The sequence below is a fragment of the Nannospalax galili genome, unplaced genomic scaffold, assembly GCF_000622305.1.
Source record: "Nannospalax galili isolate Female #2095 unplaced genomic scaffold, S.galili_v1.0 scaffold571, whole genome shotgun sequence".
NCBI lineage: Eukaryota > Metazoa > Chordata > Mammalia > Rodentia > Spalacidae > Nannospalax > Nannospalax galili.
In genome coordinates this window covers 522,540-550,220 of record NW_008330297.1, presented here as the reverse complement: position 1 = coordinate 550,220, position 27,681 = coordinate 522,540, and the positions used below count along the sequence as shown (strand labels likewise).

General features: G+C 45.4%; 2 protein-coding genes across 5 annotated transcripts in view; both read right to left on the bottom strand.

Annotated features, from left to right (window-relative positions):
* Window positions 1-663: 663 nt before the first annotated feature.
* LOC103742438 (transcription initiation factor TFIID subunit 6-like) lies at window positions 664-5,362 on the bottom strand. The gene is made up of 5 exons (XM_008843488.3): window positions 2,990-5,362; window positions 2,461-2,783; window positions 2,292-2,369; window positions 1,294-2,151; window positions 664-972 (listed from the first exon to the last, which is right to left on the bottom strand). Exons 1-5 carry the CDS (start codon window positions 3,384-3,386, stop codon window positions 664-666), a joined length of 1,965 nt encoding a protein of 654 aa, XP_008841710.1. The 5' UTR covers window positions 3,387-5,362.
* A 10,887-nt stretch (window positions 5,363-16,249) lies between these two features.
* Cfi (complement factor I) overlaps window positions 16,250-27,681 on the bottom strand; it is a 45,685-nt gene continuing 34,253 nt past the window's right edge. For all 4 annotated transcript variants that reach the window (XM_029568628.1, XM_029568618.1, XM_029568623.1 and 1 more), the window contains 5 exons: window positions 25,115-25,218; window positions 24,834-24,937; window positions 19,604-19,881; window positions 17,627-17,731; window positions 16,250-16,632 (listed from right to left, as the gene is read on the bottom strand). In XM_029568628.1, coding sequence (XP_029424488.1) covers window positions 16,415-16,632; window positions 17,627-17,731; window positions 19,604-19,881; window positions 24,834-24,937; window positions 25,115-25,218 — 809 coding nt within the window. In that variant the 3' untranslated portion in view covers window positions 16,250-16,414. The remainder of the gene's footprint in view (window positions 16,633-17,626; window positions 17,732-19,603; window positions 19,882-24,833; window positions 24,938-25,114; window positions 25,219-27,681) is intronic.

Below are 27,681 nucleotides of genomic sequence, written 5' to 3'. Positions count from 1 at the left end.
GTGGCCTGGATAACTGAAGCCCTGAGGTGTGCGTGAAGAAACGCCGGGGATGGCCGGGCTTCCGGAAGGCTCAGCTGTCCTAGGTTTCCTCGGCGTGGCTCAGCTCCCTGAGCTTGGCGCGGGACGGTCCAGGGCAGGCGCTGGTCTAAGCACGTGACTCCTACCGCCGGCTCTCGCCCTTCAAGCCTGGCTTTGCCTCTTGGGTCCTCCTGGGGACCTCGGGACCTGTGATTCAGCACTGCCGCGACCTCCACAGGTCCACTTGTGTAGCTCAAGGATTCCCAGGCTTGAAGGTCACGGGGGCCTGAGGGTCCTTGATGGTGGACCCTTTGCTCAGCCTGGAGGCCCTCCACCAGTGGCTCTGTTAACACCACGTTTAAGGAAGGAGAAGTGTCACTGTTGCTGCTCCTTAAAAGCCGGGAGTGGTGGTGCACGCCTTTAATGCCGGCACTGGGAGGCAGAGGCAGGCGGATCTCTGAGTTCAAGGCCAATCTGGTCTACGTAGTGAGTTTCAGGACAGCTGGGGCTACAGGAAGACCCTGTCTCAAAGAGACCAGAAAAAAAAAAAAAAGTCTAAATACCACACGCTGAAAGGATAGTCACAGATTAGATAAAGGGTGGCAGAGTGCTGTAGAGATCCACTGAGGGAATGCGGTTTGCTCTTCAGGGGTTGTCTCCGGCTTCCTGCTTCCCCCCACAGAGGGCACTGCCCCCAAGTGGGGATGGTGAAGAGGATGGGGGAGGGACTGGAGAAGGATGAGAGGCGGGGGCTCCTTTGCCCTCCCCTGATGGGGGAAGGGAGACCACGATGTATTTCTGAACACTGCCCGGACCAGCGGGGGCTGTGCTGGGGGGTGCAGTGGTAGCAGTGGAGACCAGCTTAACAATAGGCTGCACGCTGGGGACTGTGGTGGTAACAGGAGAGGTAGTGGTGGAGCCTGAGCCAGGAGCTGAGGTGCTGAGGGATAGGACCTGGGGAGAGAGGAAAGCACTGTGATTGTCTTATACCCCTAGATGGCCTGAGGAGATGCATTTACTTCCCCCGGGATCATTTTCCAGATACCTGCTGTTCACCCTCACCCTCGGCTCCCATCTTCCTTTGTACCCCCCAGTTTGACTACTCAATTCCATCCTCAAGACCCTGGAGACTGCCGTTAGCTTGGGAGCTATAACACCCTGACAAATGACCCTTCCACCTTCTGATTTGGGGCATGGAGGAGTTAGGCCTCCACTCCAAGGCTTCCCCAAGGTACTCTGAGGTGACCAAGGCTCCTTTCATGGAGCGCCACAAACCTGCTGGGTGGATGAGGCACTGGAAGACGAGGACATTACAATAAATTTTGTTGGAGGAGGGGAAGGCTGAGGCGGGGCAGCAGCTCGTGCAGACACCAGTGTCTGGACAGGCAAAGCGATAGAACCAGGGACCTTCAGCAAGCCAGGGGTTCGAGGGCCAGGCTGAGGGGCCTGTGAGAGGGTCAGTGTGGGCCGAGGCTGTGTGATGGTGAGTGTGGTTCTGTTGACCTGCTGAGCCTGTAGAGCAGCCTGAGCTCGAGCCTTCACCACATGGGAGCAGAGAAGGGGCCCAAGGGACCCAAATTCTCCCCGGTAGGCATCCTGATTGTCAGGTGGTGGCCGCAGCTTTGCCAGTACTGGGGCACAGTGTTTCAGGAGAAGGCTCTGCACATGGTCTGCTCCAATGCGGTCAATGTTGCTCAGCACAGGCCCGTCCAGGACACTGCGGATCCGCTCCCCTTCCTGCTGCAGCCTTGGCAGAATCAGAGTCTTAATCACATCGTGTCCCAGCTCTGCGAGGCCTGCAATGGAGCCATAACGAGTTGTCCAGGGCGTCTTTTCATCTACCCAGCTCTTGGTGAAGGTCTTAGTGATTCGAGACTGGATGTTGTTGGTAGTTGTGCTGAAATGCTTGCAGATCTGGGCCACCAGGCGGGCAGCAAAGTCCCGGAGTGCCCAGTGATTGTCCACATCTGGCCGCAGGCACAGCTGTCTGCTGACAATGCAGGTCATCACTGCTGGGATCAATTCGTGCACATATTTCTCTAGATAGAGTGTGGGGTTGTCCATCAGCGCCTTCACCATGCGCATTAGGTAGATGAGCAGGGCCAGATTATTCTGAACCACATTCACACGGACCTAGGGGAGGGAAAATTGGTTGGGGGCAAGCAGGGGGCAGAGAGACCCTCAGATGGGTGACCCGTACCATCCCCCTCCTTTGTTTCCACCCCCTTCCTTTGGGGCCTTCTCCTGGGCCTGGCCTTTTCCAGTCCTCTCACCCCCTCTGAGATGAAGGTACTGAACCGTGGCAGCATCTGATAGAGCCCTGGGTCCGTGGCAATGCTCTGCAGAGCTTCCTGTGGGAGTGATGTGAGGGCATACACTGCAGGAAACTGCTGACGCTCTGGGAAAAGTCTCAGGGTGAAGGCAGGTGGGAGATGGGCTTACCGCTCTCTTGGCCTCACAGGACCCCACGCAGGCTTCTGTGATCTCTTTGTAGTACAGCTGCTGCTCCACAGACAGTTCGTGGATGCTGCGGGGTTTCAAGCGGAAACGGGCCCCTTCCAGCAGGGGAGGCGCTTTCTTCTCTTTCCCTTTACCATCGGCCGTGGATGCTCCTTGACCTTTGCCTTTCAGGGGTCCATCTTCCTCCTGGCCTGGCTTTGCTGACTTCAGGGGTTCTGTGGCCTCAGCCTTCTGCTGTTCTTTGGGAGCTGGGGGTGGATTCTCCGGTATAGCTGGCTGGCAGCCTTCAATGCTCAGCCAATGAGCTGTGAGGAAGATATTCCAGTTGAATACCCAGGTGTCACGCTGAAGGAAGGTGTGTACTCCTTCTAGATCCACTTCTTGCCTTTCTCCGGGGATCTCACACTGTCACACTGGACATTTCTGTTTCTTTGCCTGTGAGGTTCTCCCCCACCCCCATACCTTGCTGCTCTTCCCTCTCCCTGCCTACCCTACTCTCCCCTTCCCACACCTTTGAGGCAGACATCCAGGGGCACCCGTGGCAGAGGGGTGTTGATGATATCACTCAGGTCTACTTCCTTCTCTTCATAGAAGTAGAGCTCCCGGCCCCCACCAGAGGCGAATCGGAAAGGGATGAACTCCTGAGCGTGGAAGCCATACAGTGGCTCTACATTCTTTAGCTTCAGTGCATAGTCAATGTCACTGGTGGTGAGCTTCTGTCGCTTCCCCATGTGCATGAACTTCAAAGTATCCCGTGCAATCTCCTTGATGCGGTAGCTGACTTCATCTGTCAGCAGCTGGCGGGTTTCTTCCTGAATCTGAGCAATGCCCATGGATTCAGCCACCACTTTCATGGACTCGGAGGGCAGCACAGTATTGCTGAGTTTCAGTTTCTTCTCCTCAGCCATGCTGGAATTCCAACTCCCCTCCCTGGAAGGATGGTGCCCCAGGGTGGAGAGATGGTGACTCGCTGCCAAAGCGCCGCTCACCCGGCGCTCGGCGCCATCTTGGCCCCTATAGATGTCATTTTTAAATTCTATTTGTTAGTATTTATTGGTGGTGGTGTGGGTTTAATCTGCTTTGATACACGATTTTTGGTCAAAAGAATGAGCTGTATCAGTGGGCCCGAGTGAAACATGACTTTCTAAGCTGCCAGGAAAATTGTAAGATTACTATTAAGCAGGAGGCTTTCTGTTGTAGAACAGATTTACCACTGTCCTTTCCCTTTAGATTTGATCCAAATGGGTCTGTCAGTCACCTGGATAAGGAGCTACTCATCACAGCACTTCCAGGAAAATTAGAAAACACTATACATGACAGCTGCCTCCACGCATGGGCACAGTTGTCTCTGACCATGGTCCACTCTTACCCCATGAAGAGTGCTTTGCTCCACAACGATGCCTTTGGACCACTACTAGAGAGTGCCTCACAGTATTCTGTCATAAACTCTGCCTGTTATTTACACTGCCCTTTGTGTCTTGTCTGATTTCTTGCAAAGGGAGATCACAAAGACAAAGGAACAGAGAGGTAAGTCAGAGTGGGATCCCAGTAACAGTCCGAAGTTCAAAGCCATTTCCAAATTCAAATAGGATAAGCCAGGTGTTAGGTTAGAATTTCTGCGAAAAGAGAGTGAGTGATTTGACAGTAAAACCCACAAATTTCCTTCTCTGCTGAGAAATCTGTTAATTCTAGTGACGTTTCTGTATTAGTCCTAGGTGCTGTGCAGGAGCCGTAAATCATGACGGCAGCACTTTTTACGAGAGCTAGAAATATCTGCTTATTATCCTGGCAGCTTCCTCATGTTTTATAGTAGGAACCATGGTGATGTTGCACTGCTAGGGCTAGGCACGTTGCTTCTGAAACGCATCAGAGTGTGATGGACACTTTCTTATCCCAGATATCTGTGACCCAGGAATTTAGAGCACCAGACATTGCATGGTCACCAAAGGTCAGCCTCAAATAGTGGCTGGAGCTCGCTGCCTCACACCCATGATAACAGCAAACCAAAACCAGCTTTTTTAAAGACAGCTAATGAAGAGTGACAAAGAGGAACGCCCCAGTGTGGGAGGAACACCAAGAGAGGATGTCGAACTAGTCTAGGAGCTTTTTATAGGTCTCAAGTCAGAAACTAAATAGCTACTGAAGTCATTTCTATTAAGGCTAGTTAATTCCCCGGGCTCATTGATGGCCCAGCCAGTTAGGGAGTGACATCTATGCATGTTTTTCTGGCCTGATCAGGGAGGTGTTGGGAGTGGTTGATGTCCCCTCTGCCCATCCGGGACTTCTGCTGGGTCAGCTGCCAACCTTGACTGCCAACTAACTCTGATCCTTGTCTGGTGTTGACATCACGGGTATTGCTGGTCCGTAGACCTTGTCGGGGTCTGGTAGCCATTAAGTGAGCTTTTATTCTCATATTTATATGACCAACTTAAAGTTTTACCATGGTGGGAAGCTACTTCTACTACAGCTACCAAAATGGAGCTGCAAGCTTGTCCTTACAGACAAATTAGCTGCATTAGAAGCAAGGACATGTGGAAATGGCAACAGTGCTTGTGTGTGCTCTTCAGGGGGCCTTCGTGGGAGTGGGAACCAGTGGGCCTGCGGCTCTGACTTTCGTTTTCCCAAGAGCTCTGTCCTTTGTATTATGTGGTCAGCTATCCCATACCCAGCTGCAGACCCTTTTGTTTCTCATCCCTGGTGTTCCTGACCCCCTTGTTTTAACCCTAACATTCCTTTTAACCCTAATGTCATTGAATTATCAAATTCTAGTTTGGTATTTTGTATTGGTTATAAAGCTTCCTGTCTTTAGAATAAATGTGTAGGAACAAGTTCACAAGAATTACATCCCTCTGTGTTGACTGCTTACTCTGTGCCATGAGTTCATGTTCATGCTCTTTCATATTTAGCACCTTTGGACCAGTTAGAAACAGAGAAATGGGTCCTTCTGTGCAGGTATGTAGCCCAATCCATGGTTTGATCAGTGAAGAGCTCTCAGACCCTCGACCTGGCTCCTTCAGCCTTTCCACATGGAAAGGGAGGAATCTGTGCAGGAAAAATGATCCTTGTTGTTAGTTTACCTCGAAGAAGTCAGGGTAAGAAGCCATGTGATCATCCTGTTAAACAGCATTTTTCAGTGCTCCTCAAATGCTGGTTTATATTTTTATTAATTTTTTAGTTTTCTAGCTTTTGAATAGCACCTTTCCATACATTTAGAATGGAGGACAGCCAGGCGTAGTGGTACACGCCTTTAGTCCCAGCACTCAGGAAGCAGAGGCAGGTGGATCTCTGAGTTCAAGGCCAGCCTGGTCTACATAATGAGTTCCAGGCCAGGCAGACCTACAGGGAGACCCTCAGAAAGAAAAAAAAAAAAAAAAAAAGGAATGGAGGAGAAAATATTATTTTCCCAGCTTTCTGAATCATTGGATAAATGATCCCTAAGGTCCTACCCAGGACTGCCACCAGAATTCTAAAGCAAGGGTTGGCTCTTTCAGTTTTAGTAGAGACATTCCAGGTTCAGGAGTATTGGTTTCAAAATAAAGAACAGTCAGTGCTCAAAACATAAAGCCATTCTGTATTTGTTGTTCTTTGTTTTTTTCTGAGACAGGTTTGTGCTGTGTAACCCAGGCTACCCTCACTGAGTAGTTGCTAAATACCAAGTAACTCAGGCTAACTTTGAACTACCTATCCTTGTACATAAGCCTCTCTGGTATTGGGATTACATACATACGTTCTAAGCCTCTCATTCCCATGTCCCTACACAATTACATACATCTTAGTGATCTAATTTTTTAAAAAATATTATTTTTGATTTTTGTGTATGAGTGTATTGCCTGCACATATGTAAGTGCACCCATGTCATGCAATGCCGCGGAGGTCAGAAGAGGGCGTCGGTTTTCCCTGGAACTGGACTCAAGGATGGTTCTTAGCTGCCATGTGGGTGTTGGGAATCGAACCCTGGTCCTCTGCAAGAGCAGTCAGTGCTCTTAACCCCTGAGCCATCTCTCCAGCCTGATCTAATTTACCGTAACAATAGCCTGTGCTCTCAGAACTCAGATTTACTTTTCTAGTCCTTTCCTCTCTAGGAATTAATTCTCAAATGCCAGTTTCTTCATCACCTTTTCTCTTTTACTGCATACTATGCATTCTCCTTGAGCTCCATAGGACATCACAAATCCAAAATAACCCAGACTGTTTAGACCTGCTTCTGTCCCCCTCTTCCTTCTACATCTCAGCCAGTTCCAACACCAGTCACCTCATCATTAAGAGAAAACCTGGCAACTGTCCAGTCTCAAGTCTCTCCCTAGGACCAGGTCATCGTCCCCAAGATGCCATGTTCTCCCTCCTTAACATTTCTGGAATCAGTGCCAATCTCTCTGTCCCTGCTTTGGCTTTGGCTTCCATCTGTTCCTTTGGCTAGTCCAGGATTCTCCTGTCTCATTTCAACCCTCTGCCCTATACACCTTCCTCCCTGCTCCTACTTGAACTTCCCAGAGGCCTCCAGGGGTCCCATGTCTGGGTTTGTATTTGGTTTTCTTGCCTTTCCAGTGTCTTGAGTTACAGTGTTAGGTCATTTATTTGGGCTCTTTCTGATTTTTTAAAGTAGGCACTTAGAGCTATAAGCTTCCCTCTTAGGACTGCTTTTACAGTGTCCCAGAGGCTTTGTTGTGTTGCATTGACTGTTTGGGTTAGTTCCAGGAATACTTTTATTTCTCAGTTTCTTTTTTGACCCATTCATCATTCAGGAGTCTGTTGTTTAATCTCCATGAGTTCATGTAGGTCCTAGTGAACTATCTCAGGGTCCTAACATAAGTTCCCCCCATCTTTCTTTAAGATAATTAGGAGGGGCTGACCTCTGCCTGACTCCTGTAAATTCCTCAGAAAGGAGTGTACCTGTGAGTTCCGAGAAATGGCCTAACCACCAAACAGTGAAATGTTCTAATCTAGGGCTAACTGCTTATCTTGCTTCTGTACACTTGCTTATCTGCACAGTTACAGGCTATTGACTGGTGAATTCAAATTCTGCTGTGTTGTACAAACCTGATTGGCTCACAGATGTTCTGTTTGAATAATGCTTTCTGTAATCCTATAAAACCCTTTCCAGCTATTATTTGGGGCTGCTTCTATTCCCGAGATAGACAGCCTGGCCGGTCGTAATAAACTCTCGCCTTGCTACTTTCTACCAAAGTGCTGCTGGTGACTTTGTTCGAGTCCAGAACCGTAACACTAGAATTTCTTTTTAATGTTGATTTTAAGCTTTATTACATTGTTTTCTGGTAGACTGCATGGAATTATTTGAATTTTTTTTGTATTTGTTGAGGTTTAGTTTTGCCCCAATATGTGCTCAGTTTTGGAGAAAATTCCATGGGGTGCTGAATAGAAAGTGTAGTCTTTGGTGCTTGGGTAGAATATTTGGTAGAGGTCTGTTAGGTCCATTTCATGTATGGTATCATTTAATTCAGATGTCTCTCTGCTTTTTCTTTGTCTGGTTGACCTATCTCTTGGAGATAGTAGGCTACTGAAGTCCCCTACTATTACTGAGTTGGGGTTAATCTGTGTCTTAAAGTCCATTGGTGAGGCTTTCTCCTGTTGTTTCTAATTGGCTTGTTGATTTTTTTTACTGTGTTCTTCATTTCATCCTGAGTTTTCTTCAATATTTCTATCTCTTTTGTGAATTCAGTCAGAAGTTTATCCCTAAAGTTTATCCCTTCTTTAGTTCTTGTTTGTGTGTTTTTTAAATTCATTGAATGCTGTCGCTGGGTATGGTGGCCCCTGCCTTTAAACCCAGCACAGACACAGAGGCAGGTGGATCTCTGTGAGGTGAAGGCCAGCCTGGTCTACATATCAAGTTCCAGGCCAGCTGGGGCTACAGTGAGTCCCTGTTTCAAAACCATCCCCACCCCTAAAATTCATTGAATTCTTTGATCATATTTATGACTGTTCTTTTAAATTTTGTGTCCTGGGTTATCTCTAGGGGGTTCTCATTGTAGAATTCTTCTATAGGACTGGTGGTATTTGGTGGTAACATGTTATTTTGGTTTTTCATATTATTATTTTTTGTTGTGGTGGTTTTGGCATGTGCATGTCTTGTGTTGCTTGTGATCCAGGTATGAAATTCAAGCCTTCCTTTGTTAGTTGAAGTCTGATTCTGTTTATATTATGGATGTACCTCAGTTGCTTTCTGATTGGATATGAAAAGCTGGTTGATCTAGGCTTCAGGTTCTCTCTTTTGATTTTATATTGGAGGGACCACATGGCTCCAGCCAGGCTACTCAGGGGCTCTCTAGGAGGATGAATGGCCCTCATTAGTTTGGAGCACTTCAGAGGCTTCATATGAGGAGTGTCAAGGTCTAAGGAGAGGAGATAGGAGAAGGATTGTCAGCAGGGAGCCTAAGCCCTGGAGCAGTGGGAAGGACTGCAGATAGTTCCAAAGCAGGGGGATGGGCACTGCACCATTTGGGTAGCTCACCCCAGTCAGGTGGGAGTCAGGTGCTCTCAGGTTGTCTCCAAAATACAATTAAAAAAACAACAAGGGTGAAGGGGTTTATTCTAGCTGAGGGTTCCAGGTGGTTCCAGGATACGGTCTATCATGACAAGGAAGTCAAGGCTGCCAGAGCTTAAAGCAGCCTGTCACATCACAGTCAGAACACAGAGAAACAAATGCGCATTAGCATTTAGCTTGCTTTTTCTACAGGAGTAAATGAACACAGTCAAGATAACCCCATAGGCACACCTGGAGGCTCTTCTAAGTGGTTCTTAACTCTGTCAAGCTGCCAACCAACGCTCCCATCATAGTCCTTAACTCAGGAAGCTCACGTCACAGGAAACCCTCTTTGCCACTCCAGGCTTATTTCCACTGAGCTTTCTCACTATTGTTCCTGCAAAATACACCTTCATAATGTATTTTCCTGTTGGCACCTTTCACAACCCAGTTGTGCATGATGCGAGGACCTACAGTTCCAGACATGGTCATCAAAGACTGACTTGGAACAGTGGCTCAGAGTTTGATGTCTCATGGGAATGAAGATTAAAGATGTGGCTAGTAATGGGGGTTTGTAAAGGAAAATATAGTTTATCAAGAAGAATTACAGAAAAATGGGGAAATTGAGGAAAAGTGAAACTCCCAAGAGTGCAAACCCCTACTTCCTTGTCCAGGGTTTTTATAGGGCTAGAGCAGAGACTAGACAAAGGCTGAGCTAATTGCTATGAGATTGGCCAGTTTCATGGACTATCATGGGCAAAGCCAATGGAGGACAGACGCAGTCTATGCATGTCCCCCTGGCCCAACCAGGGAGATGACCGTGTGCTGTGTATGTGGCCGCCTACTTATTGAAGGGTGGTTGAATGCCTCTCCAGCCTTGTCTGACTCCAGCTGTGTTAGGTATGAACACTGACAGTCTGCTGGCTGTGAGTCACTTGGCCAGTGGTATTACTCCCTGACCTTGTTAGAAGTCATTCTTTTAACAGTCTGTTAGCTTCATTGGAAGGTCAACAATGCCCTACATTTATTCCTTAAGGGCCTTCCAGCTGGTTTACCATCACATGCCTTGACCCTCTTGTCTGTTTAGCTTAGTTATCTCATACCCAGGTACAAGTCTCATTCCTCTTTCTCAGTGCCTCAGATACAGCTATTTAAACCCTTAATCTTCCTTTTCACTCAGCCTCTGTTTTCACCGCACCATGTGTGCGCGTTCACCATGGGCCCTTTTCCCTTACTACTTTCAGAGAACTAGCTTCTGCATCAAGGTGGTGACAGAAGTCCATACCTTGTGAGTTCTGTTCCCTGGGCACCTTTAGGGAAGTCTGTGATAGCTCATAGACACATCCCTCAGGGCCCAGCCTCTGATGTACTGTCTGAATGGGCCCACTATGGCCTGAAGTCATGGCAGGAGCTTCTGACAGAGCAATCCTCCTATGGTCATTGAACATTATTCCTAGATGTGTGGACTCTGATCCAATTCTCTGGCTTTCTTGGGGCTTTTGTGAATGAATCTTTGAATGAATTTGTGTTTTTATTAAGCCAATCACAGTGGAGTCTGTATAGCATCAGAGTCCCAAGTCAGACCCCTGAACAGGTAAAACTCTGGAGTCAGGTCACTCCATCCCTACTGTCCCTGGTTCTCCTACATGGAGCTACTTTGGATAACTAAGTCTTTGCCCTTCAGAACCTGACCCTAGTCCATTCTGTTCTGAAGCTTGCAAGTTTCAAGCCTCTGTGCAGAATAGGGTTCTGAGGACTTTAAAACTTTACACACAGCTATATCCAAAGGTGCCACATTGCCCCAGGATTGCTCAGTCTAGAGCCAGAGTTTTTAAAACATGTCTACAACCTAACACCTTTCTGTTAGATTTAGGAGAGTAGAGAAAGGAAGTTTAAAGATAAGAAATAAGAACAAGAGCCAGACCTGCAACAGGCAAGGACTATGTCCTCTTTGATTCTGGAGAACATGGCAAAGGACTGGTGCTGTCCATGGATGCAGACCTCGGCATCAATAAGCAGAGTAGTCTGGATTTAGATAGGGACTCTACTGAACACAGCTGTAGGAACTTGCTCAGTGTCAGGTGTCAGTGTCCTTGGGGTACCTGAGGGTCTCCTTCCTGAGGCTCTTTTCTCAGGATGAGCAGCAGGCACTGTTATCTTTTGGGCACAGCAGGTTGTCTCTGCAGAGTCTCTGTAGTGATCAGTTGAGAAGGCCAGGCCACCAGAGCAGGCTGTGGCACAGCAGGGGTTAACAAGTCTCTGTCAGCCAGGGAAGTGACCAGTTGATAAGGCCTGATCAAAGACCAAGCCACCAATTTGGGCCATTTGGCTACATAGAGGAATTTTTGTAAGGAAGCTTATGACTCTCTTTCAGTTTACACATTCTATCACTTTCCCATCAAGAGATGGGTTGTGTCCTCTTTGTTTGAACCTGGATAGATTTTTGCGATGGAAGTGATCAAACTGAATTACAAGGCAGGGTCAGAAAAGGCCGTGCAGCTTCCCGTAGTTTCTCCTGGAACACTCAGGAGCTCCAATCCTTAGAAGTCTGGCATTCCTTGTGAAGAGATGGCACACAGAAAGATGTGTGAGAAGCCTAGCTCACCCAGTTCTCCCAGTCTAAGCAGGCTCAACCCATGGAATGGAGGAGCCTCAAGGTAACACTGCTCTTGCCCTAACTGCAAGTGCATGAGATGCTGGCAAGGCGGCTGCCCGAGTCAAGCAATTTCCAGATTCATGTGCAAAATAGTAACTGGTTCCTGGGGGTCCTTCTTACCTAGGAATAGACAGTTAAATATTCCTCCTGCATTCAAAGGCAAATGGAATAAAAATCTAGGAAGTGTGGGAGTTGGCGGGGCGTTATTATGTAATGGGTGTGAAGTTTTCAGTTGGGAGGATGAACACATCACATAGATTGAAAGTAGTAATGGCTGGACACCATTGTGAAAGCAATTAGTGCTACTGACCCTCATGCTTAGAGTGGCTTATTTAAGGTCTGTCTATTTTACTATATTTTTAAATAAAGAAGAGTTGGTCAGCAGCTGATTTTGGAATCTATGGAGACATGAATATTTTTATTACTAAAACATTTGGGCTCTACCCAAGACTGGAGCCCGATGTCATGTTGAAAGTATATTTATGTGAAAAATGCATCACTGACTTTGTGATAGTGGTTAGGGTATCTTCCCTCCTCCCCATATGAAGCTTCCTGACAGTTGGGAGGCTCAAACCTCAGGGGCATCAGTAACGATACATAAATGAACAAAGAAAACACAAAAACTCTGGTTGAGAGAAATCTCCTGACTTTCCCAGCAGAACAGAATTGACCACATGGGCCTAGGTAGGAAAGCAGCAGGGAGTCTGCAAAGATTGTGGTGACTCAGAACAAACAGAAATGTCCAAGTTTCCTTGCCTCTGCAGAGACAGATCTGAGGACCTGATCGAGAACTTTTAACCACTTTTGACTGATAAAAAGTTCTTCTGCCCGGTGACATTTGACAGCTCTTCCCTGCTTGGTTTTCCTAACCGGGGTTGCCAGCTCCTCTGTAACTGGCATGCCCATATTCAGCTAATCAGGGTCCAACTGCACTCCATATATTCAGGTCTCCGGGGCTATAGAGCTAATCAGTACAGGAGCCAAAGAGAACGAACAGAAGGAAGACCGCCTTACAGACTCACTGGGGACAGATTGTCAGAGACTTCCGAAAAGGGAGCTCTTGTTTCTGGTCCAAATGAGCAGCCTGCTTGGAGGCCATTCATGAGGGTGGAACCGAAACTCCAGTTTAGACTTTAATTCCTTCCGGTGAAAAACTTTGGAACTAGACCTCTAGATTTGCATGGGAGATAAAGGTTACATCTATTTCTCAGTATCAGCCCATCTCCTAAATGATTTTAGGGTTATCTCCAGAAGGTGTGTGTCGGGGGGATAGGGTGGTGTAAAGAATGGAATAAAGGGGCTGGAGAGACGGCTCAGCAGTTAAGAACACTGGTTGTTCTTGCAGAAGACCTGAGTTCAGATGCCAGCACCCACATGACAGCTAACAATTGTCTGTAACTCCAGTCCCAGGGGACGCAACAGCCTCTTCCGACCTCTATGGGCATTGCATGACGTGGGTGCACTTACCTACATGCAGGGAATACACGCATACACATTAAATAAAAGTAAATAAAATTTTTTAAAAAAGAATGGAATCTACCTCCAGGAAGGTGGAGACATACCCTTGTCTCCTCCCTTAAGGGTTAATCCAGTGGGACAGGCCAGGGGCCTGGTGAGGGGAACACTCTTAACATAATGTGCTTTTCCTCCCAGAATTCCTGCTCCCTAGTGTATCCACTGTGAGGTGCAGTTAGGTCTGCCCACCTTTCTGAGTAACTATTTTTCTTTCAGATGCTGGTCAAAACCTCAGTATACTTTAAAAAATTTTTTTTATTATTTTTATTTTATGTGTACGAGTGTATTGCCTGCATGTATGTGAGTGCACCCATGTCATGCAATGCCACAGAGATCAGAAGAGGGCTTCGGATTCCCTTGGAACTGGAGTTAAGGACGGTTCATAGCTACCATGTGGGTGCTGGGAATCAAACCCTGGTCTTCAGCAAAAGCAGTCAGTGCTCTTAACCACTGAGCCATCTCTCCAGCCCTGGTTTCCATTCATTGATTTCCTTGTTAGCCATACTAGGAACCCCAAATAGGGACCCTGATTTCCCAGGTATCCTATGACAGCTGTGCTGGAACTCACCAAGATTCCCAGTAATCTAGACCTGCCTTTTCATTCTCTAATTGGTAGAGAAAAACGAACCATTCCTGCACCCCTAGATGGCATCAGAGTGTTGGAGAAGCAGCAGAGGTCAATAAAAGGGAAAGCTAGGGCACTGACAAATGCAGAGCAGAGCAATGCCATGGAGACAGGGTCGCTTGCTGAGAGGAGGGGCCCGTGCTGAGAGTATGTGCTGCCCCTAGCAGGTGAGCACATCTAGGGTGTAGCTGCCCTAATCCAGGGCTGGCCATTTCTCTCCTAAATGGCAAGTATTTAGTGGCATAAACTCGTCTGCAGTTGCAGAAAATCAGTCTGGAGCTGTGGATTTGTGAGTCCTTGGACTATGAATGGATTAAAAATCAAGTTTAGATCAGACCAGAAAGAGCAAAACAAAAGAAGCAGCCAGGACACAACCCGGAAGGAGGCCAAGCAGCCCAGGTTAGTGCTGACAGAGCACAGAGATAAGTGAGTGACAGCAAGAGGTGGGTGGACAGGGTCCAGAGGCTCCAGGAGAGTGAGTGGCAAGAAGCAAAGACCAATTTGAGGGAAAATATTTTGTGCTTGACACAGAGACATGGCACAAGAGCTGTGGGGTAAGTTATTGCCCTGTCATACATACTATGCCCAGCATTCTACACAAACCTGTGACTTCAACACATTTCCACACAGCTCCATGTTGTGAATTGATCTGTAGCTTTTCCTTAAGGGTAGAGGGAGGCTTATAAAACTCAGGAAGGTAAAGAAACTTACCAGTCTTAAGAAGCTGAGGAAACTTACAAGACTAAGGCAGCTCAGACAGTTAGAGGACTCACAGGCCCTTCATTCTCCAAGGTAATATGAACAGTAAATTGCAGGGGTCTCTCCCTCTCTTCACGGGTTGTTGGCGGCCAATGAGGGCAGGGAGAGCAGAAGCGGCGAACGGGGTCAGGACGGCCAGTGAGCGCTGACGGAAGACAGCCCTTCCGGGGAGACTGGTCACAGGCGCAGTGAAACAGCAGTGATACAGCTCCAGACACAGTGAAAACAGCTCCGTTTATTCAGTGGGAAAACTAGAGAATTTATAGTGTGGAGGCAGTAGCAAAAGCCTCAGTTGATAGGTGCTCATAGTATGCTTTATTTACATGTGGCAGTGGGTTCCTATCTTCCAGACTATCAGGCAATGCCTGACTATCATATAGAAAAAACCTGGGGGTAGTTTCTCTGGGGGTAGTTTTTACTCCAGGTAACTATGCCAAAGGTCATGTTTTTAGATAAGGTCAGGCATCCATGTGTGCTTGGTGGCACTTTCCAGGTGAGCCAGGAAGAGAGCAGGAGGCCCCCTGCTGAAAAGGGGAGTCCTTCCATTTGGTGCCGAGCCCCTCAGGACTATCTGGACATGGAGAACTACAACCCTAACAGCAGGGTTCCCCGACAGTAAATAGTTGCTAGGGAGAGGAGATTGTCTTTTGTGCAGCAAGTTGGACAGGGAGCTCCAGGGATGCAGTTTTGTGAGTTGTCACTCATACTTAGGTGAGCATTTTGGTGACTCAGTTGCCTTTAAATCACCCATGATCCCTTAAGTAGCCCTGATACTGATAGGTAAAAAGTTGGCAGAGAATCGAGCAAATGGAGGATGAGGGACCAAGACACAGATAAAACTCTCAGCGGGATAGAGCTTTATTTTGCACGGACACATTCCCTTCGGGGAAAGGAAAATGTCTGCCCACAGATTGTGAGCTGGACCTTATATAAGGGGGCTTCAGGGTACTGAAGGCGGGAAGTTTTTTGGGAAAAATCAGGCGCGGGGAAAGCAGGAAAAGCAGGGCTTGTAAACTTGCCTCTGTTCCGTCTGCCAGCCAGGATCTGGGTTGGGAAGTGTTTACTTTTTTTGTCCTCTTAAGATAAAGGAAAAGCTGTTGAACTAAAACAGCTCCTAAAATCTCTGGTTAGCAGGCAGAATCTGCTTTTCTTGTCTTCGGAGATCAGAGGAAAGGCAGGCTGCCTCTTAGAAGAACCTGCTTCCCTTGACTTTAAAGGCCAAGGTGCTTATCGGCTCAGTTCCCTTTTTTAGGCTTGAAAAATCCAAAGTCCATAGGACCCTGTTGGGAAAGGGGGAGGCTGCTGATGTTTGAAACCATAATAGATATATCTGTTGGTTAAAGAAGCTAGACTTAAGTGGAATCATTTCTTGGATAGTTTGTTGGTGTCTTATCTGGAATGAATAGACAGTTGTTTATGTCTCCCCAGGAAAAAAAACCCACAAAAAATACATGGAAAATGAGACACAAAGAAAATAATAAATCACCCAATGTAGTAGGAAGGGGAGTTGTGGTTGAACCTAGTCTTACGTGATTCCAGTGTCATTGAACTGTCTCAACCTTTAATATAGTGAATACATCATCCCTGCATGGAGACAATTCAGTCACATTTTCTGTACACAAAATTTGTAGACTGAGGGTATAGCTGGCTGTTCCTGAGCACTGAAACACACACACACACACACACACACACACACACAAAATCACAAAACCAAAAAACACAGTTTGAAAAAAAGAGCTTGTATGCTTAACCAGAATATTTATTTGGTAATTATACAGCAAAATTCTAAAATAGGATAAACTTTGAAGAGAACTTTAAAATTATCCAATAAGACTTGCTTCATTTTGAGAAGTCCCACTAGAACTCCTGAAAAGGATAAGTACAGAAGGTAGGGATCACAGCTTCAGATATTATGTTGAGAAATCAGAGACCTTCCCACATGATAGCTAATCCAGTCAAAATAATTGACCACTTTGGTGTAAACACCTGGGAACTCTGGTTTCCCACAGTTCTCACCCCAGCTTACAATACCCCAAACATAAGACACGTTGTTGACATCTGTGCAGACCAAGGGGCCTCCAGAGTCACCTTTGCAGGCATCGATGGAGCCATCTTTTGTACCTGAGGAAAATCACATATTTTCTTTAATTTGTCAGAGCCTCCTTCCTGCCTCCTGCACTGGTCTTTGTAAAGACTTCCCCTTTCTTGAACTTTCCTGATAGGAAATAACAGGAGCTTTTCCTACCTAGGCCCCTCCTGGGACTGCAGTGTTGAAGAGATGCAGATTAGGAAATAATTCATAAATCTGTTCATTTCCCTAAATTAGCATGTTCTTCTTGCTTATCTGTTGTACTTTACACTACTTTATAAGGCGATTCCAACCTGGAAGTTGCTGAGCAGGGAGATAATAAGACTACCAACGCTTACTGAGTGCTTAAAAGGCACTAACCATTCACTGTTTCAAAAACCTAATCACAATTCTATGAGGTATCATTATTTCCTTTATCGTATAAATGAGACAAATAAAACACAAATACGTTAACTAACTCATTGAAGGTCACACAGCAAGGAAGTGGCAGAGGCTAGCCCTGAGCCTAGGCAGCCAGGCCTCAGCTTCTCTTCTTAGCCATGACAATGCCTCCTGGAAAATTTTGTTCACTACAGTCCTGAGTTCATCTCCAGAAGGGAGGGTGATTTCTTTTCACTCTTATGACTTTCTAACACTTGAAATCACTGTTGGTTTGAATTTATCAAGGGTTCATGCTTTGGGGGCCTGTCCTCAGTGTGGTGCTGGTAAGAGGTGGAGCCTCCTGGGAGGTCCTGATGGCAGGGGAGTGGGCCCTCAGAGGGATTACCCTGGGGCCCAACCCCTCCTCCTCTCCCCTCTCCTTGACTTCCAGTCTTCTGATGTGCTCTCTCACTTCTCTCTGTGATGACTCTGCTATCACAGTGCTGTCACCACGAGGCCGGCACCAGAGCTTGGTTCATGGCCAAATGCCTCTCAAGCTGTGAGCTAATTCTCTTTCCTTATAAAAACCCAGTCGCAGCTATTTTGTTCAAGTATCAAAAGCAGACTAATCTAATATGCATTTCGGGTGAACCACTGGGCTCTTACCTGCACATAGCATTTCTTTTTCATAGTAGCGATTTTGGTAGAAATTAGAGCAGTTGCCTATTAGGTTAACTTCACCCCACTTAAGTGAATGGACTTTAGAGTTATCTAAAGAAAGTGAGAAAACAGACACTCAGAACCCACAAATGAGAAATCTAAATTAAATGCTTTTATGACTTAGTAAACTTAAACTTAGTAAAATATATTGACATATAATTATATATTAGCAATCAATGGACAGTGAAGGAGTTAGAGTCCAGGTCTGCAGATGACCCTCCTCCCAGAGCAGCAAAGCCCCCTTACAAAACAGGAAGCCCTCAGACCCCCTTGCAAAACAGGAACTGGCCAGGCAGCTGTATTTAGAGCTGTCTCAGTACAAAGCTGTTTCCCAGATAATTTTAGAAGACAAACAGGCCCTGCACCCTCAGACCCACTGATATAAGAGCTGCCTCAGCAGAAGTGTCTTCCTTTAAGTTTGGAAGGGAAGCAGACCCCTTACTCTCATGACCCAAGACCTGGTTGATTTAAGGGACTGTCTCAGCAGAGGCTGCTTCTTCCTGGCAGGATCCAGACCCCCTCTGCTTGGAATCATTTTCCCATGTTCCACACTCCCTAGGCTGCCTATGAAACCCCCCAGCCAGCAGCCTGTAAACTGACAGCTCCTCCATCCCAAATTGGGGACTGTCCCGTGCGTTTTCCTCTGCCAATAAACTGTATCCCCCTGGAGTTCTTGTCTGTGTCCTGGCCCTTTCTCCCAATTGACTCCATTTACCTATCAGAAGGGAGGTTATGGAACATTATGGCCTGAAGTCACAGCCTTGGTAAAGAGCTGACACCTGTGATGGTTGAGGTGCAAACTTTCCCCTTCCATAGCTGAGTTTAGTAGGGGAATGGTGTAGGACTCAGTGATGGGCCTTCTCACATAAATATCTCTGGCTTTGTTTTGTTATGGTTAGTAATTTCATTGAAAGTCCTATTAGAGTGAAAAAAACCTTGTATGAAGTTAGTCCAAAGTGCACATGAAGTTATCAATGTGTACATGTTTTTGTCTGTGAGGAAATCCCTCTCTTAAGCGATCTGAAGTGATTGATAAGGGAGTTAGAATTTCCTTTACATTTAAATGAAAGTTTTGGGACTTGAACATCTTTCGTCTGTGGAAAGAGAAAGGCCAGGTACTGCTGAGTGACCAAGGAAATGAGGGACATTTAAGAACACAATATTTCAGGAGTGAGACGGGAGTCTGTCCCATCCCTCCACTTCTCTTTTTCCAGCCCACGGCAATGTTTTATGATGCATCCTGTCACTTGCTGTTTATTTCCTCACTACACGAGAGTTTAAGAGCTCAAGGGCCAACCCTGACTCATTCTTTGCCAGCATTCACAATCACCTTGCACCGAAAAGATGCTTAATAGTTACGTGATCAGTGGCTGCATAAAATCTTAGTAATTTAACTGATACTTTATAAATGTCTTATGCTAAATTACCCTCTCTGCCTTTACCCCAGCACTGTGTGAGCATCACGAGGTCTGACACTGCAATCCCCTTTCTACACCTTCTCTCCTAGGAGTTCCATCTTAACTGAAATGAAACTGCTTAATTAGTACTTGTCTAGGGAAAAATGAAGCAAATCTTATTGGCTTTAAGGGTGGGCATGAACTCCTGATGCTCCTGCTGCTGCCTCTGGGATCTAAGTGTACACCATCACAAATCACATTTGAGTTTGTACTTTTCACTGCAGGGGGTCAAACCCAGGAACGCTCACAAGCTAAGCAAGCACTCCACACAGTCACACCCCCAGCTTCATGGTGTCCTCCTGACAATGGGTGCTGTGCAACTACTCAGGCTGTGAGTCCAGCCGGGCGGCTAGATGGCTGGTAGTTAGATGGCTGCTTACTTCTGCATCTGATAGGGATCTTAGTACTAGCACAGCTCCCATGCATTTTGATTTCCATTTCCAACTTGTGGATATAAAACATATACCTTTGTCTCGACCCCATCCAGAAATGATGCATTTATCATTCGGTTGGAATAGATACGGAGACCAGGGCACGCAGGCAGGGGCAGAATTAGAGAGTATGCATTCTTTTTTGGTCACATGTTTTTTCACTTCAATCAAAGCTATGTCATTTTGGTAGGTGGTTCCATTGTAGTGTTCATGAACAATAACTGTATTCACTTTTGCAACCTGTATCTCAGCATTAGGTTGTAACCAGTTTAATAATGCGGTCCACACTTGGTAATTGCGAACTTTACTGGGTCTGTGAGAGCAAAGAAAGGGAAATGAAATACACAAGAAAACTATGAACTCTGATTCTTCATCTTTTAACTTTTTTGATTTTTAAATTCTATTTTATGTGTATAAGTGTTTTGCCTGCATGCACAATGTGCATGCAATGCCCGTGGGAGCCAGAAGAAGGCACTGGATTCCCTGGAACTCGAGTTTCTGGTGGTTGTTTGCTGCCTGTGGGTCCCGGGAATTGAACCCCAGCCTTCTGCAAGAGCATGTTCTGGGGTGCTGTTCAGTGTTTAATATATATCAACTCACTTCATCCTCACTTCAGCCCTGTGAGGTTGTAGAATCACTCCCACTTTATAGATGTGGAAACTGAGGCTCAGGGAGATGAAATCACCATTCCACAGCCACCTGACCACTGAGGGGTAGAGAGACTGCTCCCGGCTAGGCTCTGAGCTAGGCATGGCCCACAAGTGCTTTATTAAATAAATACTCAGGAATACCACAGCGGTAAAGTTACTAACAGAAGTGAAAATAGAGGATCAGATGAAAAAGCCCAAGATGGAATGTCCTGGACTCAAGTCCTCTGATTTCTTTCTTTATTTTTATTTACTTTTTTTTTTCCTTTGGTCTTTTTGGGACAGCGTCTCCCTATAGACCCAGCTGGCCTGGAACTTACTATGTAGACAAGGCTGGCCTTGAACTCACAGAGATCCACCTGCCTCTGACTCTCAAGTGCTGGAATTAAAGGTGTGCGCCACCACACAAGGCAAAGTGACCTGATTTCTAAAAACAAGGGAGACCTCACCCATGTACCATTGTTATGGGGTGCTCTTAACTACTGAGCCATCTTTCCAGCTCCAATACAGTTTTATATTCTTCTTTCTGACGTATAATTATCATATTCTGAAAAAATGTTTTATCCTTGTTATGAAACAGTGAAATTAAATTTAGTTAGGGGGAAATTAGGTGAGTGGTAAATGGAGGAATGATCTCTCTGGCTTTTCTTATGATCTCATTGTTTAATCTCTCCTATAATGAAGTATTTCATGAAACAGATTTTCCATAACCAAAACTGGAACATTAAAAAAATCCTAAAATATATTATTCATATATCTTCTTTAAAAATAGTATCTCAGTGTCTCCAGTTTTCTCAAATATCATAAACTGACCATAATTTGTCTTTCTCTAATGACAACTCAGAAAATCACATTATAACGGTCCCTTTGTGGAAGGGAGGAATTACTCTTGAGTAGCTGAAAAAGTCCAGAGCTGGTGGATCAGAGAGTAAGAGGTGGTGCTGTGGGGCAGGATGAGATAGGTAAAGGAAAGTAAGGGCTAAACCATACAGGGCTTAACGAGCTATATTGACATTTGGGTTTAGATGCTTATTCTAAGTGGACTGCAAAGCCCTTGCATTTCAAGTGATTGATCCCATGGTATGGAAACTGCTGGTTGGTTTTTGTCCTCTTGACATAAACTAGAGACACCTGGGAAGAAGGAGTCTCAGTTGAGGAATTTCCTCCATCAGATTGGTCTGTGGGTCTTTTCTTGATTGTTAGTTGATGTAGGAGGGCCCAGCCCACTGATGGCAGTGCCATCCTTAGGCAGATGAGCTTGGATGGTATAAGACAGGTAGCTGAGCATGCTGGAGGAAGCAAGCCAGTAAGCAGCATTCCTCTGTGGTCCTTTGCTTCAGTTCCTGCTTCTAAAGTTCCTGCCCTGGCTTCCCTCAGTGATGGAATGTGACTGAGGAGCTGTAAGCCCATGTTGCTTTTGGTCAGTGCTTTATCGCAGTAATAGAAAGTAACTAACACAGGCCAAGGGAGGTAGTGCAAGCCTTTGATCCCAGTATTCAGGAGGCAGAGGCAGGTGGATCTCTGTGAGTTTAAGGCCAGCCGGGACTGCACAGTGAATTCCAGGAGAGGTGGAGCTACAGGAGACCCTGCCTCAAAAAGACCAAAAGGAAAAAAAAGGAAAGTAACTACAGAAACATTTTTCTGACAGTAGAGAACACATAGGTGGGGCAATGGGTAGACAGGGTGAATGCAGGTAAGGCATTCTGGAGGCAAGACATTCAATCTAAATGAGAAGGAAAAGCAGGGTGATGATAGAGGAGGGAAGGTTTGAGATGGCTCAGCAGCTAAAAGCATTGGCTGCTCTTGCAGAAGCCCCAGGTTTGATCCCCAGCACCTACATGGTGGCTAACAACCATCTGAAACTCCAGTACCAGGGGATCCGATATCCCTTTCTGACCCCCTTGGGCATTGCATGACATGGGTACGCTTACATACATGCAGGCAATACATTCATACACATAAAATAAAATAAAAAAGAGTGAAATATGCTGAATTTAAGATTCTTGTATAAATTGTGTTTGCTAAGAGGAAACAGTGGAACATGACTGTATTTAAGACAAGAGGCATATCATCATCAATTTAGTCTTGGACATTTGAAATTCAATGTACTTCTTGTGTGTATGTGCAAGCATGTTGTGTGCTCATGTGTATACAGTTGCAAATGTATGTATGCATGTGTATGGGCGGCAGAGGTCAACCTTGTGTGCTGTTTCTCAAGCTCTACCTGCTGCTTTTTGTTGTTGGTTGGTTTTGTTTTTGTTTCTCAAGGTCTCTCACTGGCCTGGAACCCACCCAAGAGGAAGGCTGTCTGCCCAGCAAGCTCCAGACGTCCATCTGTCTTTGTCTTCCCAGTTCTGGGATTACAAACACATACTACTACATACAGCTTTTTTTTTTTAAATTATTTTTATTTTATGTGTATGTGTGTATTTCCTGCATATAAGTAAGTGCCCCTGTGTTGTGCAATGCCCCCAGAGGGCAGAAGAGACTGTGGGATCCCCTGGAACTGGAGTTACAGTTGTTAGCTGCCATGTGGGTGCTGGGATTGAACCCGGGTCTTCTGCAAGAACAACCAGTATTCTTAACTGCTGAGCCATCTTTCCAGCCCCCATGAGGTTTTTAAAATGTGGCTCTGGGGCACAAACTCAGGTCTTTATGATCGCATGGCAAGTGACTCACTGAGCCATCTTCCGGCCCTCAGTGTACTTTTGGTGTTGTCAGGCTGCTGATTGTATATCGGTGGTTGAAGGGAAAACCCAGGCTGTGGCTGCCGTTTAGTCATCTTAGAGTAATATTTAGATAGTGTTAGGGTGAACAGTGAGGAGCACCAGCCGTTCGGTGGAGCTGCAGTGCTCAAGCATAGAGGGAAGCTGCCAAGACAGCAGAGGAGGTGTGGCCAGAGCTGGGAAGAAGCCAGGGCAGATGTGCCGCAGAAGCCAAGAGAGGAGGCTCCTCAAGCTGGAAGAGAGAAGAGGTGGCTCACTGCTCCCATTCACGAGGCTCTTTCCTAATCAAGAAAGCTCTCCCTAATGATTTTTGACCACCCAAAGTTTTTCTTACCAGGCATTCATCTGAATGGCAGTCAAGTATGTTACAGGATGCTGCTCTGGCTCTGCTAACTGACTGGTGATGTAGCTTTAGCCAAGTCATCTAACTTCTCAGCCTTATTTGCAAAATGCGAAGAATACTATCTACCTTTTAGGACTGACTGTTGAGAACACTAAACAAAATAACATGTGAATGTGCCTGGCCTAGGACCAGGTCTGAGAGAAGTGCTCAGAAAATGACATTGTATTCACTCTGAAGTCTGAACTGGGGCCAGAATCCTAAGCACTGCTCTTTTGTAGGTGACTTTGATTAATTAATCAATAAATACCTTTGGAGTTTTGCACTTCAGCCGCTGCTGTGGACTGATTTTATCTGATCCATCTGTTGATGCCCAAAGCCCCAGTGTGGCTGTATTCGGAGGAGATGGTGCTGTTAATTAGGTAATTAAGCTAAATGAGGTAGTAGGAGTTGGGTTTTAATACAGTAAGATTGGTGTCTTCAAAAGGAAAAAGGAAACGTCAACGATACATGTGCACAGAGGAAAGACCAGTGAAGGGCACGGGGAGAAGGGAATGTCTGCAGCCAAGAGAGGCTTCAGGAGAAACCAGCCCTGCTGCCGACTGCTCCTGGACTTCCAGCCTCCAGGACTGTGAGAAAATGAACCTCTGCTTTTTAACTGGTCTCCAGTACTCGTTAGAAAACTGCTATAGCCACTTACAACTCGCCTTGTTGATCTTGCATCAAATTTGCATTTATCACTTCTGAGTTGCTGTGACATATCTTGCCACTTGTGAGTTTGAGTCCATATTTTGACTACTCTGCTTCTCCAACCTGAGAACTTCAAAACCTGTCAAAGGGGGACATGATATGACTGGTCTTCAGCAGGCAGGTCTCCCCCAGCTTCTCTGGAGGTGAGCTCTTCAGTGATTCAGAGTCTACAATAAGACCCAGTCACAGTTCTGGAAACTTCCCAGCAGTAATACACAACTCGAGTGCTGCCCCTACCTGGTTCAGTGCTTTGCCTTCAAAGTAGTTTTGAGTCATGGCCCATGTAAGTAATTTATCCAGACTCACAGAGTGACCAAGCCAATGATGAATCCATATATGCATATATGAGATAATTATCATTGAGCTTTGGACATTTCCTTTATTGCCTAGAACTCACATCAAATATATTTAAGGGTACATGGATTTGAAAAAGTATTTTGTTGTTTTGGGAGTTAAGCATCCTTATGATGGTAAGACCAGAGAAAATGCCATTAGTATTACTCTTTCATAAACTCTCAACCATAACCTCTTGCAAACAGTTTGGTCCTAGCACAATGCAAATGAGCCAAGTGAAGTAATTTGATACCTAAGCTTTGTCTGCTCTTGCCAGAAAAGCAGCAATTTAGCCTGTGGAGTACACAGTAGGATCTGAGGGGCTGGTCCTTTGACTCTTGATCATGAATACAGAGAATGGGGTAGAACTTAACTTCTTAGATAAACTTTTATTGATCATCTACCACAATCTCTATTACCCATTTCCAAAGTTTAAGGATATCTAAAACATACCTAAGACATTTTTTACCTGACACAATGTGCAGCAGTCAGAATCCAACAGCCACCAATATAAATCCCCCCACAGGTGATTCTCTCGCCATCCTTAATTGCCACCTGCCATGGGAAGTCTCCCTGTAAAAGACATGTATGTGGTCACTGCCATCCTCCCCAATGACAATGGAAACAGGCAGCTTTAGGCTGTCTCCCATTCTTTGTGAACACACCGTCCCCTCACTTTTATTTATTTGTTTATTTTTTGACTCAGACTGACCCTTAGAAGTAGATACTTTGATTTCCGTGCAGGCTTACCATGTGTGCTGCCTTTCCTCCAACCACTCGTTTCCTTCGAGTCTGCATGTTTTTTTTCACTCCACAGGATATTTTAGGTAAAAAGGACTTTATCCGTCTTCTCTCTTCAAGAAAGGAAGAGATCACATCATTATTATCTTGAACCCATTATCTTGTTGACAGATACTTCCTGGCTATCTTGCGTGTGTATGTGTTTGTACATACATGTGCATACATGTTTTATGTAGAGTGTATTTGTGTGTGGCATGCATACACGCGTGTGTGAGGTCAACATCAGTCTCCTCAATCACTTGCCACCTCAGTTTTTGGGATACTGTCTCACTGAACCTAGCTCACTAGCTAGGCCGGTGACCAGTGGTCTCCAGGGATCTGCCTGTGTTCTTACCTCCATCCTAGTGTTGGGGTTACAGGGGTGCACCACCACATCTGGCTTTTCATATGCATGCTGGGACTCTGAATTCAGGTCCCAGCAGGCATTTTACTAACCCAGCCATCTCTCCGGCCTCCCATTTCTAGATTATCTTTGCCACAAAAGCAGAAATTACACTAAATACAAAGCTGATTATGTTTATAGGTAAACAGCTATTCACTGTATTTGGAAATTCTGACTCAACATTAAGACCAACTTGATTCTCTGAAGTTCTGTCTAAAAGTGGACTTGGGGCAGAAAGTTGGCACAGAGGTTAAACATTTACTAGGCTCAGATGGACAACGGTTACCCCGTGTCTAGGCATGACGACAGTGATAACTCGGGAGGAAGGCGGCACATTTTCAAATCAGAACAGATGATAACCTGGAGAAATGCTTCCTTTTGCTGTCAGTTTTCACTTTCCAGAAGCTGACTCTATGCAGCTCTTCCATCTTAGTGAAGTGATAGTAATTTAAGTAGATATTATATATACTATTCCAGGAAGCCTGGACGAACAGATCAGCAGGCCACACCTGGCATTTGTTTCCCACCTATGTGAGCATGCACATGTGGTGTATTTGTCAATGAGAAACACGATAGAGCAAGTCCTAGGACATGAACTTGCAAGGTAATTCACAAAAAGGGAAGTGAAAGGTAAAGATGCCCTATTCATTCCCTCTCTGTATTTGCTATGTCATGAGTATGTCAAGAAAATTGTTTCTTAGTCCCAAATAAGAAAGGAAACTTAATATTTCTAATTATTTTTGTGCATAACAGCAGAAGGCAGGTTCCCAGTGGAGAGGTGTTGTGAATAAATACGAATCAAAGGTTTATTTGGTCTCACCTATCCTAAAACCTGGGTTGGGGTAGAGTATAATGGTAAGTCTTAAGTTTTTGTTTAAGCATTTGAAAGAAGGGAGTCCTCATCCACTGAAGCCTGTGAGACCCAGATAGTATCTGCAAAGTAGTATTTTCGCTAGAAGAAACTAAAGGACTTTGCTACAAATCCCTTTTGCCTGGTATCTGTAGATTTTAGGTGTAATCTTGTGTTCATTGGTTGATTTAGAAAAGCATTTACTGGGGGCTGGAGAGATGGCTCAGTGGTTAAGACACTGACTGTTCTTGCAGAAGACCTGGGTTCGAATCCCAGCACCCACATGGCAGCTAACAACCGTCCATAACTCCAGTTCCAGGGGATCTGACAGGCTCCTCTGTCTTCCACAAGCATTGTACAACATGGGTGCACTTACCTACACGCAGGCAAAACACTCATATACATAAAATAAAAATAACAAGTAAAATATTTTCTTTAAAAAAGAAAAGAGTTTACTTATTTTGGGGCCTGGCAATTAAAAGTTAATCTTTTTAGAAATATTTTTTATTTATTACTCCTATTTCACGTGTATGGGTGTTTTGCCTGCATGTATGTAAGTGCACTCGTGCTGTGCAGTGCCCATGGAGGTCAGCACAGGACATCAGATTTCCCTGGAATTGGAGTTAAGGAAGGTCGTTAGCTGCCACGGGTGCTGCGAATCAAACCAGGGTCCTCTGCAAGAACAATCAGTGTTCTTAACCACTGAGCCAGCTCTCCAGTCCCCTAGAAGTGAATCTTACCTGAATTTCATTTTTAAATCTCCCCCAAACAAATTGTATGTAATATAAAATAAGCTGTAAAGTTACATAACTAATTAAAAACTGAGTAGAGATTGAATGGAAAGTCTGTCTTGATAACTTTAATAAATTACCATCTTCCTGGGATCCTAATATTTAACTAATTTGGCTGTTAGTGTATAACTGCCCAGAATACAGATCCTCAAAGCCTGCCATTATCATGATTTACAACCATGTAAAGAGCAGGGTCATTCAACTAACACCAATTATTTTTTATTTCAGGCGACCGGTTGTATGTCTTCTTGAAATCTGGTTATTTTTGACAAAACTCATCAAGCAGAAAAACTTTATGTGGGGCTGCAGACTTGTTTCACTTCAAAATTAGTCCGTTGAACTAACCCAGCTTGAAAAGCAATTCTCAAGACTAATAGTCCTTGCTTTTCTTAAAAGTAACGGAGAAAGGAGAAGAAAAAGGTTACATTTTAAACTTAAATATACATAAAAGTGAATTTCTGCTTGAATCAATTACGTCTAATATGCATACATA